Source organism: Patella vulgata, chromosome 9, assembly GCF_932274485.2.
Source record: "Patella vulgata chromosome 9, xgPatVulg1.2, whole genome shotgun sequence".
In the NCBI taxonomy this organism is placed as follows: domain Eukaryota; kingdom Metazoa; phylum Mollusca; class Gastropoda; family Patellidae; genus Patella; species Patella vulgata.
In genome coordinates, this window is record NC_065887.2 from 35,612,835 (window position 1) to 35,630,106 (window position 17,272).

Consider the following 17,272-nt stretch of genomic DNA (forward strand, 5'->3'; position numbering starts at 1 on the left):
TTCCTAAAATTAAATGCAGGCAAAACAGAGTATTTACTGTTGGGCTCCAAAAATATCTTGCAACCCTTGATTCAAATGACAAAACTTTATCGGTGGACAGTTGTGACTTCTACCCGCACCTTACTTAGCCCCCGTCTCGCATCCCTTGCTTCAAGTAACGATGTTTTATCGGTAGATAGTTGTGAAGTTTTACCTACACCTCGTAACATTGGAGTGATTTTCGTTTGAAAATGTCTCTTGAACAACACGCCAATAACATAGTAAATCATCTTATTACCAACTAAGATTAAGAAACATTGGACGAAATCGTAAAAACATTTCAGAGGACTTTAGTTCAGACTCTAGTCACATCCAGGATAGAGTCTTGTAACCATTTACTAATCGGACTTCCGAACCGGCTCGTCGATAAACCAGATAATTGAAAATAATGCTGCTAGGCGTATGTCACGAAAATTCGAGATAACATAACACCCATTCTTCATCAACTACACTGTCTTCCAGTTGTGTATCAATCCAATTCAAAGTGCGTATAACCAGACTATCTTAAACAATTACTAATTGTATACTGTACTACAACATTAAGATGATCTATTGAACATTTTAAACCGCTCGTCCGATTTTCCACTCACTGCCAATATCTGACAAATAGCCATAAAGATGAAGAGAGGGTTTTCATTTTTCTTTATTTCAAGAATAATTTAAGTTGCTTGATCACATTTTAGTTTTTGTTGGTGGTGAAATACCAATGATCATGACCATTCTGAAACAAACAAAATTATATGTAAGAATTATTTCTGACATGACGGTACAATGCATTTTTACTGCAAAAGTATATATGGGTGGGAGCGCAAGGATATGGCGAACAAAGGGGTTATATCATTAGGAATCATGGGGTGGGGTGGGGGGCTGAAAGACATTAGAAAATATCACGAACATAGGGTCCACTTGAATTAGTCATAGTTCATTACTACACTGACTATTGCTCCAGAACGTTACCAAATCAAATACATAGCACTATTCTTAAAACCATCACATTGATTATAATCAAATAAGAACAATTATGATAACATTTGTAAAAAAAAAAAATGATAAATTATACGGGAATAATCAACTTTATTTCTTTGAAAAATATTAAAACCAATTTCACAACGATAAAGAAGTTTTCGATATCAACCATCTTGGAAAAAAGTCTGTAATCCCTGTGCGCCGCCAAATTCTTAAAACCCAACCCACATATACCGCTTGATGAATTTTCCGTATTGATAAACAACACCTTATCAATCGACCAGGAGCCGAGTGTTCAAAACTCAGTTATTTTAACGATCCGTTAAACTCTAACGGTTGTTATCTTGCTAATATGTCGATTGTTCGTTCAATTTTTGTTGTTGGATAGTCAATTTCATTATCCTTTGCTAATGGACTCATTAAAGTTAATCCAAGAGAAGAGTTGACGGATTGGTCATTGGCTGAATTTTAAATTTTTAAATTCAATATACATGTTTAGCAACATCATAGAAATAATCCTTTAGAGGTATTTAGTAACTGGATAGAGAAATAAACTATAACACATACTGATTTATTTAGGCGACGTTTCGAACAATATCCGCACAACGTTTTCAAACAAGTACAGTAACAAATGTCTAGGGCAATTTTATATAGCAAGCAATAACAACAGATCTGAAACCATGCATGGCAAAATTTTCATATAATTGACTACCGAGTTTATTTCTTGACAGATATTTCAAATTATGAGTTCAGATCAAACTTACATGAGTACCCGGACAGTGGAATGGTTGATCTAGATGCCATTCTTCTTGTTTGTGTCCAGGAGATTCCAACTATAACAAATCAAATAATAAAACAATTAATGGTGAATCGCCTGGCATTAATTAAAAGATAACTGTAAATGAAACACATAACACGAATTGCCAGGGTAAATGGCGGTATTGCCTAGTCCCGGCGTTAATATGGACATTACCCAGTCCCAGCTTAATGTGGACATTGCCCAGTTCAAGCACAGTCTTAGCTTAAGGGTATGCAGCCCGAAATTAATGTGGACATTGCCTTGTCCCAGCTTAATGTGTGTATTACCCTATAAAGCCCAGCCCAGCCTAATAATATGTGTATTACTTATCCCTAGCTTAATAAGGTATTGCTCAGTCCCAGCTTAATGTGAATATTGCTCAGTATCAACCTGTTTCACAGACGTATTGCAAAAGCCTTCTTCTAACTCTGTATAAGATGAAGTCCACATGCCTTCTACGTGTGACATCACATCACACATCGTCGATCATTGGCTCGGTAGCACGTGCAGTATTTACATCAGACCATACTGGTGCGGGCAGAATGGTGCCTTTTACTCATTTTATATACCCATTTACCCTAAATAGGAATTATTTTTTATCCAGATATACTTCAAACACCTTTATTTGTTTTTCTAATACTTCAACAAATGTTCTAGAATTTAATTTGCAGAAGGAAAAAAGTTAATACTGTGAGTTATTAACCCACACCCATGTCATCAATCTCAGTGATTGGAGCGGTTTAGCGAATAATCACTGTTGTTCAGTGTAGCTCTGTAACAAATGAAATGAAATGAAATGAAATGGGGTTTAACGTCCTACTGTTTTGCTCCTATACTGGGCTAATGAAGACGGGCATACGCCATACAGTGTGCTATGAGGGAAATTTTGCCCGGGCAGTGGCACTATCGCCTACTCTTATATCGAATTCCAACTGCCAAGGGATCTTTTACGTGCATTCTAATGTATACACGGGACCTCGGTTTTTCGTCTCATCCGAAGGACTAGACAGCTGTCCTTGTCAGGCAGCTCTGTAACAGCTTAATGTGGGTATTGCTCATTCCTAACTTAATTTGGGTATTGCCCATCCCAACTTCAAGCGTGTATTTCCCAGTCCTATCTGAACATGAATATTGTCCAGTCCAACTTAATAGGGGTATTGCCCAGTCCCATAGCCAGCTTGCTGGCTGCGGAGGGGCAGTGAAGTTGTTTTTTTGGGGGGCGGGGGGGGGGGGACACCCGGCACAGTCTACAGTAGGTATTTTAGAGCTATGGTCGCCATTTTTTTTCAGGGGGGGGGGGCATTGCGCCCTGCCCCCCGATGGCTACGGGCCTGGTATTGCACAGTCCCAAGACTGGATTTCTCAATTGGGTGTTAAATAATTTGAAAATAATAAAACGGTACGGTATATTTCCCGGTAATCTGATTGGCCAAACTTGTAACGTCATTAGCGGCGTATGGATTTTAGCACCCTTAACACTCAATTCAAAACGAATTCGATTCTAAAATAATTTCTCTTTGCTGTGAAAAGCGGTGAATGTGGCAACGAATTTTGTGTAAGATAAAGCAATATTTATAGTATTAAATATTACTTAGACACTCGAGGGACGCAACGAAACATTTTTCTATAGGTTCTAATCGATTTCAGTATACGGACTAGTAGAGCTGGGCGATATTTCGGTTTTTCGATATAAAACCGTCACAGAAATTTAAATCGGCAAAAATATCGAAAAACCGAACATACCGCGATATATCGCGGATTTTGATTTTTCTGGATGATATTTAGTAAAAATATTGATAAAATGTTTTTCTTTTCATAATACTTACCATAATGTATTGTTTAATGATGAATAAATAGGCTACAAATATATGTTCATTCCTTTAAGATAGCAAACGCCGTTAGAACTTTGTAACACCACATGACTTCTCGCTGAAAGGGGCATTAAATAGGCTGCCCCACCATAAATAAATATCTCGACAATTACACCACAATACTTATATATATATATATATATATATATATATACTAAGCTTTAAATCAGTTTCGCACAATTATAGTCACTAAATAAACGGTCATGTTGTACTTGACCATTTAACCATCTATAAATAATACACTGAAAAATGGTTCGGAGTGTCGTCCATGTCATCCAGACACTTTTGAGCAAAAAATAGGTTACGTGCCCTTGTTTTGAAATTAGTCTCACTTAACCAGTCTACCGACCATTCTCCGTCTGATTGACAGACCGGGATAATCAAGACTACTTTTTTTACGAAACATGACAGAAAGCTAGAACAAGAAATTGAATTTACAAATAACGCCCGGTGGGCGACACAACAATTGTTTTAAGAACCTTGTAAAAGTAAAATGAAACTACTGCTAGTATCATTTTCCTGCCCAACCCGCGTTATTCAGAGATATTATTTTTACTAAACCAAAAGATGCCACTCCTAACGGTCTAGTTAATAATAAAGCAATTTAAAAAATAAAACGAGCGTAATTTCTAAAGCTGTAGTAATAACCAAAAAGCTAAATATTACTGCTATTCAGAATCGTCAACAATAGATTATTTACGTCTGTAATTGTTATTACAAGTGTTGAGAATTTCACGTGCTGTGGCTATTTATAGACACAAAGAGAGCTCGAGACTCGTCTGAAATCAATTTGAGTTACGTCACTGAAGCGTGCACATTCAACGTGTCGAGTACAACTTTTAGAAGGGAAAAGATTCGGCCACGGGGCACCCTACATTAAAAAAGTGCCCACCAAGAGATTTTATATACTAATATAGACTTGTTTATATGGGCTGTAGAGGAAGCGGACTTAAACTGAACACGGGCCCAAACTTTTGGTGAAAACCGCCATACATTTTAGTCCAGATTGGTCATATTGATTTGAGGCGGGCGCATTCAATTGTTTTGTTTAGACGTTTTGTATTCAGATGCTGATAGGCCTACGGTGTTTAAGATTAATGTCATAACTTACCATATTATTCCACAGTGAAAGAGCAGCAGCTCCGTGACCTTTACCACTAAAGTGAAAACAATCAGCAGAAAAATACGTCATGTCGATGTCTCCTTTATTTCCCTAAGAAAAGTAAAAAAGGATGCTTCAATCATTTAAAGCCCTCTGGTTCATAGGTATACATTCAAATAATTATAACAAACAAACTCAAGGTTATAACGATATGGTTATAGGAGTTGTTTAAACTGAGCGCCATGGAAAACGCATCACTTAGTTTTTCGTATAACAAAATGATGCTGTACACATATCTTATTTATTTTGCTTCTTATTGTGAACAATATTCAAATGGGAACACATCAATAACAACACATTTGTACACTTATGGATGTTTATTCTGTAATCAGTGGTACAAAGTCAGAGGGGCCAAAACCAAAAGTACGACACAGATGTCAGTAGCGCGTGTGTCCTCCACGGTCCATCATCACGGTAGGCTACAGCATTAACGCGACCCCTGCAAATGTGTAGGGCGGTCCGGTGATGAAATGTGAAGCCCCCCCCCCCACACCATTACACTTCCCCCACCCCATCGATTCGTTTCGAAGACGCAGCAGTCTGCAAGACGTTCCCCAAGACGTCTCCACACACGTTGACGGCCATCAGCGTGATAAAGATGAAAGCGACTCTCATGACTGAAGAGCACACTTTGCCAGTCTATTCTTCTCCATGTCTGGTGTCCTAAGGATAGCTCCAACATAAGGTCGTTGTGCACGGAGTCTTACTTCTCTTAGACGACGTCTTACGGTGTTGGCTCTTACTGGTCCTTGTCTTCCGACGACTGCTGCACCTGTTCGAGTCGCTGGGCCGAATCTGTCACGCAGATGAGTGACCCGGATGTAACGGTCTTGTGCCTTGGTTGTAAAGCGTTGTGGACCAGGACGTTGACGGTCACGTGTTGATCCAGTAACTCGAACACGTTCCACTAACCTTACAATAATAGACTGATGACAATTGAAGTGTCTGGCGATAGCACGTGTAGACATGCCAGCCCTGGACATTCCCATGGCTTCATTCCGTTGATTTTCAGTAGGTCTCGGCATCTCTAGCTCGATTCCTTCACACGTCCAACAACAAATTACGACAGATTGACGTTTCACAGTTCATTTACTGCACATTATGTTGAAAACATTCTTTTAAAGGGCTCACACACAATGCTGCACGTGAATATTGGGTTTTTCATGTGCATCTCGTGCAATTTTTTTTTTTTTGTGCACACGGGCCGATATTTTTTGCGTTTGGGAGCATTGTGTGAAACAATAGTTCATAGTATTGCATAATATTATACATACAAAACCACCTAGTAATAAAATATTTGGGAAAAAAAAGTAATGCGTTTTCCATGGCGCTCAGTATATTATCTAGATACTTACGTCCATGGGTGGTTCTGTATTTTTAAAGAAAGGTTGAATAACAACAGTAAAATCGTCCCGAGTATCATATCTACCAGTAGCAACCAACTGTTCTAAACCTTGTTGATATTCTATAGATACTTGTTTCAACATGGCGGCATTATTCTTATCATGACCACAATCACATACAAGACTAATTTAACAAAAAAAAATATTTAAATATTAAAGTTACAATTTCATATTTTCTAAGAAAGTCAAAACATTATCATTTCTATGTCTTTTGCTCAATAGGTTATCAACTCACTATTATACGATCATAGGTTATCTTTCTCACACTTAAAAATCTTCACACCGGAAATAATAACACAGTTACCTCCCTTGTTTTCCTATTCCCCACCATGGAATAGCTATCTTCAAACGTTTGAATTTGAAGTTGAAAATGATATTTTTGCCAATTTCTCAACTGGCAATAGTGAATTATAGGATTAATAGGATTATTCTTTAACAAGGTAGGACTGTTTATAGATACCATCTATTTTAGGCCTTTATTTTAATACAATTTTAAAATATAACTTAAAAATATAAAATTGTAACTTTAAGTAATGTAGGTTTAGTTTCGTGAATGGTTGTATCGCTTATTCAAAATTTCAAAAGTAAAATAACTGACGATGAACAGGAAGAAGGAGGAATGGTTAAAGGAGCTAAATCGCTATTCTTTGGCACAAATGGGTCGCAACGCATATAATAAAGTAATAGACTATGAATGTACATAACTGATCTACATTCAATCGTTTCTGTTTTTACTGTAATTTCTAATTATTGATATTCACTGAAATACCCGTACAATCCGAATTGAATGTCAGTTTTTGGCGCCTGGTTATTTCAGTCTATACCGATAGTATTTTCCCCTGTGGGATATTATGTTAGCCTCAGTCATTACAAATGGCACTCGAAGCACTCTGGCATGCGATTTGTGTGCCAATCTCAAAATTGTCATTTTGTCTTAAATATTGGATATCAAAAGCCCATCTTTTCCAGGTAAGATCACAACATCAGTGTTGATTTAAATTGACAAATAATTTGTGATTGCAATGTCGAAGACCGTGGATGATACTGAGTTAGCGATATGCCTCCTTTAATATTCTATGCATGCGATGCGTTAATTTTAAAGTAAGACCATGTACGATGATTTTAGTATAAGATAACTTACGACCAAGCTAGTTACATAGCGTACGATGAGGTATATTGCTGAGCAGGGCAACTTACTGAAATGGTCACATGTAAATACATACGCCACCATGGTCCCATTTAACAGAGTATAGGCTTGCGTACATGTAAAGCGAACATTTTACTCTACATCTCTGTTCATGAAACAGGCTCGAAGTTCTACAGACGAGTTTTAGATCTGCTTAATTACTCAGGAAGATTGGCGTCGTTCAGGATTGCAAGGAAAGAGAACTTACGCGTGGACAAAAGTACAGAAGAAACCAGAACTAAGTGCTGCAACAGGAGCGATGTCAAAAATAGGAACCAGGTTAACAAAGGCCCTTGGTACTTGACTGTGAAGAGTATCCAGTGCTTGTTGAATGTTAGCAGTGTAGGTTTGAGCACTATATTTATTCTGAAAAATGCAGTATCATCATCTCTACATCAAAAATCAAGATCAAAATCCTAGTCTTCTGGGCCCTTATTCACAAAACTTAAATTAAGATACAATCGAAATTTTAAGAAATACTGCAATTCGATTGGCTGACCAATATGCAAATTGGATATATGCAAATTGATTTTACTGGTCAGCCAATCGAATTGCAGTATTTCTTAAAATTTCGATTGAATCTTAGTTTCAGTTTTCGTGAATAAGCGCCCTGCAGGCTTGCATCTTTAGGCCAATATACAGAAGCGGTCTCAGATATAGTTCATAAGGCTGGATTATTATATTCGAAAGAATCTTTAAAAAAAACCTTGTCCAAGTCCTTAAGCTCCAGTGACACTATTTCGAAGAAACAAAAACTTTTATTTTCAATATATTATTGATGATAAGTCCCCAAATTCCACGCCATATATGCTTCCGGTGTTATGGTGGCAGGTGATCGTCGCGATTATCTAATCACCCATACAATGGAACAATAAAAATCTTATAAATGCGTAACGGCAGGTAACCCCGTTAAACAATTCTTTCACTAATTTCCGAATTACTCACCATTTTGATGTGCTACTTCTTCACAAAACCAATTTTTATACGCCCACATTTCAGTTATGCCCCCTTTTCCGAAAACATTGTGAATGCAAGGGAGGCCATATTCAGCATTGTGTGACCTTCCGTTCCGTAGTTACACCCCTCTTTGCCGAATACCTTGTGAACGCAATGCAGGCTGCAGTTATTAACTCTTTTTTTTTGCATTCGAGTCATGAAAGGACGAGCCCTTTTGATATCTAGTGTTCTGCAACCTTCTGTTGCCTGCGATAGAGGCTAGTATTTTTGAAGGATGGTGTTTAGCATTAGGTTCATGAGAGGATGAACCGTATCGATAACCTTGTGATGGCGATATAGGCCATAGATTGTAATGGATTTTGTTTCAAATGTCTTAAGATTTAGACCTTAACAAATTTGAAATGTTGCAGTTTATGGCTATCGTTTTAATACGCCCACATTTTCATGTGGACGTATTATGCCGTCGCCCCTGTCCGTCCGGACGTCTGGACGTCCGTCCGTCCGTCCACAATTGTTTGTGGACACTCTACAGGTCACAATTCTTATCCGATTTTGACGAAATTTGAAATATAGGTTTATCTCCAACAGATCTCGGCTGCTTTCGATATTGGCATGTATCGGATCGAAACTTCATGGATTATGGCCCCTGTTTGTACGAAAAATCACGTTTTTAGCTTATGGACACTATAGGGGTCACAATTTTTATCCGATGTTGTTGAAACTTGAAATGTAAGTTTATAACCCAAAGATCTCGGTTCCTTTCGATATTCGCGCATATCGGACAGTAACTTCCGGAATTATGGCCCCTGATTGTACGAAAAATCGCTTTCTTTTTAGCTTGTTCTCTATCCATCTCTCGAAAATGTGGGCGAATCCTGCCTGGCAGCCGCTGGTTTTTTGAGACATTATAGCTGTTTTGTGTGACTATCAATATTTACTGTGTCCGCTTAAATCGAGGACTGCCCCTTTAAGAATCGAATTGACCAAACTTTTACTTTTCTTAGCGAGACGCTTACTAGTCTGGAGGCTCAGTGCGGGGGGGTTCCATCAAATGGGCACAAAACCAGACTCAACTTTTCTAGAGTAAAATTTTGCGTAGAATACGATGCCGAGTGGTAATCAGTTCGCCGTTGGGGCGTTTTCGAGATATTCGGGGTCAAAGTTCAAATGAGGTCATTTGCACTGAAAGTGAATGCGCAGTCATTCTTATATATCATGAAACCATGCTAAAAATGATCGAAGGTAATCATTTTTTCAATAAAAATGTAAACTTGCTAAATTCACCTTTGTTCTTTGTGACCCCGGGGGTCAAAAGTTCCAATTTTCCGTTTTTGCACTCGGAAGATTTAAAGCAATAAATGTCATTGTAAAATATAAAAACTGGTTTTGTGCCCATTTGATGGACACCCCCGCGCACTGAGCCTCCGGTCTATACGTACATACCTTATCATGACAATAAGAACACAAATCATTGCCCCCGACGAATAAAGTAATGATCTTCCAATCCTTCAAAAAATTTACGTTTGCATCGGCTCGCATTCTATTAACCAACATTATAGCCTGTGCTGGCATATCACTGAAATAAAGACCGTGCAATATACATTACACACACACACATATATATATATATATATATATATATATATACATATACATATATTAAACGGGAAACGAACGGATTATTTATATCCTTGGAAATACCTAGTCTAGAGATTTTTATTGACCCGATTGTTTTAAATATGTTATATAACTCTGCTATTCAGTTATCATGTCAAGTTGTCATAAACAACACGCCTATTGCAAACAGATCAACTAAACGCATGGCTAATAATGTACATGGCGCTACACGCACACCAAATTCCACATTTTCGAAAATTATCGAAAAACGTAAATATTATGAAGAATAGGGTTATAAATATATCCACTTACTGTGAAATATCGCCTGGATCAGCCACATTAAACTTAGAATTAGAACCAGTTCTTGGCCCCGTCCCAGTAGAATAACCATACAGATTTCTACCGAACTTCTTTAATATATCTAAATATACAGGATTGTTTAATATCTTAAAGCAACAGTTGTGTAAATATAACGCGGTTTCTTTTCAATCGTTTGTAATACGTATGGCAATGTGTTAATTGTGTGAACAATTTCCAACTTCATCATTATCGAGCTAAAGTCTAATACTTTTCTGATTCCTATGGTATGGTAAAAGAAAATACTTACTAGGTAAAGTAAGTTCTCCGCTTGCAAGTGAACCATCTCCACCGATACTAACAAGGTAAAAAAATACTTTCATTTATGTTCAGAGTTTCATTAAAAAATGTTCAGACCTTATATATGCCCACAGCAACTCAGTCGTCCGCAATTCTGATTGTTCTTTTAAAGATACATTATGGGAGATTCGGTAATGAGTTGGCAGTTCTCACTATAATAGTTAAAAATTAGATAATGTAAAGGCAATTTGGTGAAAATTTCATTCAAATTGATCCACTATGAACCGAGAACTAAGCGACTGAAAGTCTCATAAGCCTCGATCATCATTACTAAAGTCAGTACGATAAACAGCATAGTCTCGATTATCCATTTAATCGTTTAATCGAGAAGGAAAGTTATGCAGTAAATCGGCTTACAATCCACTAAAGATCGCAGGCTAGCGCTGACATCTAGGGTTGATTATGGCCTGGATAGGTTAATTAATGTCTAATTAATAATTTAGATAACATTTCAGGCCTAAAGAAATACCTGAAATAGGCAGATTTGGCTCTTGCATAATGTATGTTTAAACAAAAAGCGAAATAATCCTTATACTGTAAAATATAACTGGAGCTTTCACGGGATTGTATGAAATAACCTAGGATAATAACTCTAGGAGTAAATATCAAGCTCCATCACTCTCACGGAATTATCGTGCTCCAAAGCATCAACCAACCAAACTACTTATCCCTTATTAGTATAAGCAGAAAATGTTCATCAGTTAAGCCATTTCTCCAATGAAAATTCTGCCTCAATTAGAAGCAAAGTCATCGTGTTCCAAAAAGTTTGGCCAACGAACCAATTTATGGATTATCGTAGCCTCTATTGTGCTAACAAAAATTGTAAACGACAGACCCGCGACGGACTGACTTACAGACAAACAGACGTGACGGCAATATGTAACATTGACGTGTTAGTGTATAAAAAGTTACAGGAATAAACTATTAATAATATGTATTACCTCCAAGATAAACCACGATATTCGATCAGATCACCAATAATAGTAGTGGCATCTACACCATTACCAGCCTGTATTAATATATATATATATATATATATATATATATATATTTAGAGAGAGAGAACTATCAACATTATAGTGTGGCTACCATCGTGGTTCTCACAAAACTAGTGGATGTTTGTTACAGAAGGCATTTGACCCGTCATATTAGATCCAATAAGATTTACCAAAGGAGTCTATACAGGGGGGGGGGGGGGGACTCAACTCAATATATTCACAAATTGTGAAGATGCATTTACTGTTATATATATCAAGCTAAATCATAATTCGTTGTTCGCGAATATGTGGGGTCATAATGGCTCCTTGGTCTGATCTGGATTTAGGTTATACAATGTTCCTTAAATGCAGTAAATAAGGTTTATGATTCTATAATCTCGAATAAGAGGAGATTAATGTGGTTTGGGTTTCCGGAATGTCAAATGAATTCAGTGTTGTCAGTTGTTCTGTGTTTGGTGAGAACTGAAAGTACTTTCTTTGGGAATAAAATAACAAATTCTGTGATTTAATCTCTGCAAGGAAATACTGTGTGATAATTTGGTTTAGAGCAGTACAGGTGTTCATATTGAATTGTGTCTATCTCTCGAGACTTCATCGTACTTCCTACATGTAAATATAACATACGACAAACACAATAAAAGATAAAATGATGAACGTACTGTTAGAGAATCTCCAAGAGCTGCTACAACTGTTATATCACCAGGGTGAACTTCATGTACTAATAAAACAATTACATACATATATTATTTAAAGAAACAAAACGATTGCTGTTATAATTTCTTCTAATATAATATATATATATCTGTTAAGTTAGCTCTAAAACTCATGAATGGAAGGTCGTGGGAAGCTTAATATCGATAGGGTTCGTCCTCTCATAAACCCAATGCTTCAAACAAACCCATTAAATACTATAGCCTCTATCGCTTTCACAGAAAGTGGCGGAACACTGAAAACAGATAGAGTTTATCCTCACATGGCTCCAATCCTTCACACCAAATTTTTTTAAAAAAAATTCATTAAAACTGTAGCCTTTGTGCACAAGGTTTTCGGAAAAAGAGCGTAGCTCCGAAACAGAAGTGACGGAACGATGAATATCGAAAGGGTTCGTCCTATTATGACCCTATTGCTTCGCACATAATTTGACAAAAAAAAACGATCGCTTTAACACTGTGGTTGGGGTTCTGGTAAATATTTAACAAAAGATCGCGGTACGCTGAATATCGATAAGATTCGTCCTTCATTACCACTATGCTTCACACAATATTTGACAAAAAATCCGTTAAAAACTGTAGTCTCTATCGCGTTTACAAGGTTTTCGACAAAGAGAAATTCTCCCAGTGGCCCCGGAAAATGTTATGGGTTCGGCCTGCTTAGCCATATGGTAAAAGGGTACTTTGTTTAACGCATTTGATCTGTCCTTCGATTCTCTGAATCGTTCTGACTCTTACTATAGGAGTAAGTCTTCCAGTGGTCCCGGAAAGTGTCATGGAGTCGGCCTGTCGGGGCATATGGTAAAGAAGGTACTTTTCTAAACGCATTTGGGCTGCCCGGTGATACTCTGAATCGTTCTGACTCTTTCCCCATTTATTTATTATATGAATTTTCTGAGTTGTATCCAGAAACAACAGCGGTAAAAGTATTGACCTTCGATTACTATTTACAGACTAGTGTACCTATGACAATCTAAATTACATGCATAAGGATATTCCCTAAATGATATTCAATAACGTGTATTGGTTGATCCAGACATCTATGCGATAGCCTAACCATCTTTACATTAGTCAAGAGCTAAATCTGTCTATTGCAGGTCTTTTTTAGGCCTGAAATTTTATCTAAATTATTAATTAGACATTAATTAACTGATCGAGGCCATAATCAACTCTCGATGACATCAGATTTCTCCGATATTAAAGTTACAATTTCATATTTTCTAAGAAAGTCAAAACATAATTATTTGTATGTCTTTTGCTCAATAGGTTGTCAACTCACTATTATTCGAATATAGGTTATCTTTCTCACACTTAAAAATCTTCACACCGGAAATAATAACACAATTACCCCCAATTACCTCCATTGTTTTCCTATTCCCCACCATGGAATAGTTATCTTCAGACATTTCAATTTGAAGTTGAAAATTATATTTTTGCGAATTTCTCAACTGGCAATAGTGAATTATAGGATTAATAGGATTATTCTTTAACAAGGTAGGTCTATTTATAGATACCATCTATTTTAGGGCTTTATTTTAATACATTTTAAAAATAAATTTAAAAAAATGAAATTATAACTTTAAATAGATTAGAAAGGTTCAGTCATATTTTGATTTAATTTACAAATGGACAGCGAGACTTAGCTTCGACAACCAGTACGGTGGTTGAATGGCTAGTTCTTTATCTAAATCTTACATAATGTATCTTTAATGTATCTGTTGATGGTACAGTTATTATATCCCCTGTTGACATAAAATCCAACTCTGAAGTTAATCATGTTAAATTGATAAGTTAAATACATGCACCTACCTTTGGTGGCTTCACGTCCACCCCATGGTGTATCGGTATGACAATCAAAAGATGGAATAGGGTAACGATGAACTGCTCGTGTCTACAAATTAACAAACATTTTAAAAATATTAATTATGTTATAGCGGTTTGATTGGGGCGGCGATATTTTTTTTAAAAAAGAAAGTAGCATGACACAATTTAAAATAATAAAGCTCATCAGTGCCGGACTGGGCCCACCTGTCCACCTGTCCGTGACAGGTGGGCCTAAGCTCATTAAAAAAAAAAGTGGGCCTAAGCCTATAAAGAAGAAAAGAGAACGAAAGGAGAGGGGGGGGAAAGAAATGAAAGAAGGAAGGAGAGGTAAGGACACAGGACAGGAGAAAGAAAAGATAGGAAAAAAATGACTGACAAACAACACGAAAAAAGAAGTGTACTACAAGGAAAGAACTTTATGAGTTTGACCTCATTATACCGAGAACCGTGTAATTCATTTTTTGTTTTCGACACTGAAGAAAATTCTCAAATTCATCTAATGATAGTGCTCTTAGGTCATTCTGTTATCTAACTGTATCAGGAAATCAAAAATTTGCATTCTTCTGCTTTGGTCTGAAATGCTTGGAAATTGGGTTTGCGGTTGTCAATTTTCAAAATTTTCCTAGGGGGAGACCCCCCCCCCCCTCAGACGTTCGCGTGCCTTTGGCGCACTCGTGACGCGTCTTCGCCGCGTACTTGTATGGGCCTTGGTCAATAAACTGACAGGTGGGCCTTCGGCCTACCAGTCCGGCACTGAAGCTCATTATTTCTATTATAAATTGACATAATGCATATTGATCGTTTCCTCTAATAGAGGGTCGATATCAAAGTATAAAGTAGTTAAGAAAAAAAACGATATATATCTGTCCAGTCATTAGCCTACATTGCTTTATTTTTCTTTGAAGTTAACCAAGTCCCGTCCAATAGTCAAGAATCCCGCTAACCATGTGACTCCGTAACTGCAACGTTATGTCAATGTAAGACGTAACATCTGGTAAAGGGGGTAAAAGCCCATTCGTGATTATGTTTTTAAAATCAATGTTTATCCTTTTCAAAACGGTAATAAAATGTAGATTAACATCATATAGACAACAGTTGCTATAGATATCAATTAATTTATTTCATGTCGTAATTTCTACTCTACCTGTCTACTGTAAAAAAAAAAAATAAAATAAAATATCATTGCGTATTGTGTATTCAAATCAATAAATTATCAATCATATTTTTTATATATTCAATTTCATTAAAAACATAAACTATTTTTTGGAGGGGGCTGGGTAAGGGTCCCATTTACTTAAGTGCGGTGTTCGATCCCTGCATTGGCCGAGAAAGTTCATCCAGATTTTCCGGCGTGGTTCTCCCTTGTCAGTGATGCAGGACGGAGGGGCTGACAAGGAAAGCTGTCTAGTCGTTCGGATGGGACGAAAAACCGAGGTCCCGTGTACACATTGGCGTGCACGTAAAAGATCCCTTGGCAGTTGGAATTCGATATAAGAGTAGGCCGTAGTGCCGCTGTCCGGGCAAAATTTCCCTCATAGCACACTGTATGGCGTATGCCCGTCTTCATTAGCCCAGGTTAGGAGCAGAACAGTAGGACGTTAAACTCCATTTCATTTCATTTCATTTCATTTCTTAAGTGCGCCAGCGGCACCATGCGTCTTAATCCGGCACTGGTGCAGATGTACTGCGAGATCTACCAGAACCTGGGCGGTCTTTTACGTCATTAGCGGCTCTGTTGATGTATTCGCAATAATCGACTGATATGTTGTCCCTTTACATTGTGGTGACATTACATTGTATTTTGAAAAGTCATATTATGTACACATTGGCGTGCACGTCAAAGAACCCCTGACAGATGGAATTCGATAGAAGAGTAGACCGTAGCTGCGCTCTCCGGGCAAAATCTCCCTCCTAGCACACTGCATGCTGTATGCCAATCTTTAGTAGCCCAGTAGAAGCAGAACAGTAAGACGTTCAGCCCCATTATTTTGAAAATAACCAGGGCCTACATTTTACAGTAAATTATAAAACGTTTTAGGGATGGTGATCAGATAACCTTTTTTTTTTTTACCTGAACACGAATTCTGAACTATAGAAAATTGATATATTTATTAAGTTACGTGAGAATCTAGATAAGAAGAAAGAAATCGGTCATGGTCGAGTTATGGTACTGTATGTTCTCACCAAGAAAGTCATATGAAAATCAACGGGGATGTGCTGCACGTTGCAGGCGTACTGGCATTTTATTTATTAAATTTTATTCGGGACAGGAGATGGGGGGAGGGGAGTAGTCCCTTATTTTTCTCTCATATTTTGTACTAACTTTGTTAGTCCTGCTTGGACTCATATACAAATTTTGAACTACCTCATTGCCGATATATACATAAATGTTATAAAACCACACAAGGTATAATCGGCATATCTATTCTTAAAATAGGGAGTGCACTCACAATATGACCAATTTCGTGGTTTTTCTCCGGGTCCTCCGGTTTCTTTCCACGGCTAAAAATACCTACGCGCAAGCTAATTGTGGAAATAAAATTGAACCATATGTTAGTACAGAAAAAACTTAGTTTGTGTCGAGTGGACTTTTAATCCCATTTGTTTCACTCTATGTGTCTGAATATCTAACCTGTTGAAGTTTGCTGTCTGTTTCTACAAGTTCCGTATAGTTCTTCAGATGCTCCTTCCATAGATTTAACAAGTAAGGGCTGTTTGGCAGTGTTTCCTTGAAGAATTTAGTGTATCTATCGTAAAATGTATCTGAAAATTTAAAAATAAAGTTGTATTTAGACGACTAACATTCTTACGGATATAAATAGTACTGATAATAAAAGTGCATATATTGTCTTGCCCCCCTCCCCCCGCCCTCCACAAGAACCCTGAATGTTCTTAGTTTTGTTAAAACATCTAAACCCATTGGCCTGCAATGAACTAGTTAAACCTTGCATTAGCACTACTCTCTACAGACAGTTAACCATTTCGGAAAAAAAGAAACATAGTTTAAAGACATCGTACATACCAGAAGCGATAGTGGTGGCAACCACCGCCGTCAGTATCAAGAGAACCTGCATGATGTAAAG

The 17,272-nt window shown here is 37.3% G+C and overlaps 1 protein-coding gene across 1 annotated transcript; it reads right to left on the reverse strand.

Annotated features, from left to right (window-relative positions):
* Positions 1 to 617: 617 nt before the first annotated feature.
* LOC126831839 (phospholipase B1, membrane-associated) lies at positions 618 to 17,272 on the reverse strand. The gene is made up of 13 exons (XM_050562477.2): positions 17,212 to 17,272; positions 16,822 to 16,952; positions 14,175 to 14,256; positions 12,315 to 12,373; positions 11,599 to 11,666; positions 10,608 to 10,654; positions 10,313 to 10,421; positions 9,827 to 9,959; positions 7,635 to 7,792; positions 6,193 to 6,364; positions 4,787 to 4,888; positions 1,770 to 1,838; positions 618 to 760 (listed from the first exon to the last, which is right to left on the reverse strand). Exons 1-13 carry the CDS (start codon positions 17,261 to 17,263, stop codon positions 719 to 721), a joined length of 1,224 nt encoding a protein of 407 aa, XP_050418434.1. The 5' UTR covers positions 17,264 to 17,272; the 3' UTR covers positions 618 to 718.

Excerpts from the sequence above, each read along its gene's own strand:
- LOC126831839 (XM_050562477.2), bottom strand. The coding sequence starts at position 17,263 with ATGCAGGTTCTCTTGATACTGACGGCGGTGGTTGCCACCACTATCGCT. Across the intron at positions 16,953-17,211 it reads TGCCACCACTATCGCTTCTG|ATACATTTTACGATAGATAC; the intron begins GTATGTACGATG and ends TTAAATTTTCAG. Across the intron at positions 12,374-14,174 it reads TGGACGTGAAGCCACCAAAG|TACATGAAGTTCACCCTGGT; the intron begins GTAGGTGCATGT and ends TTGTTTTATTAG.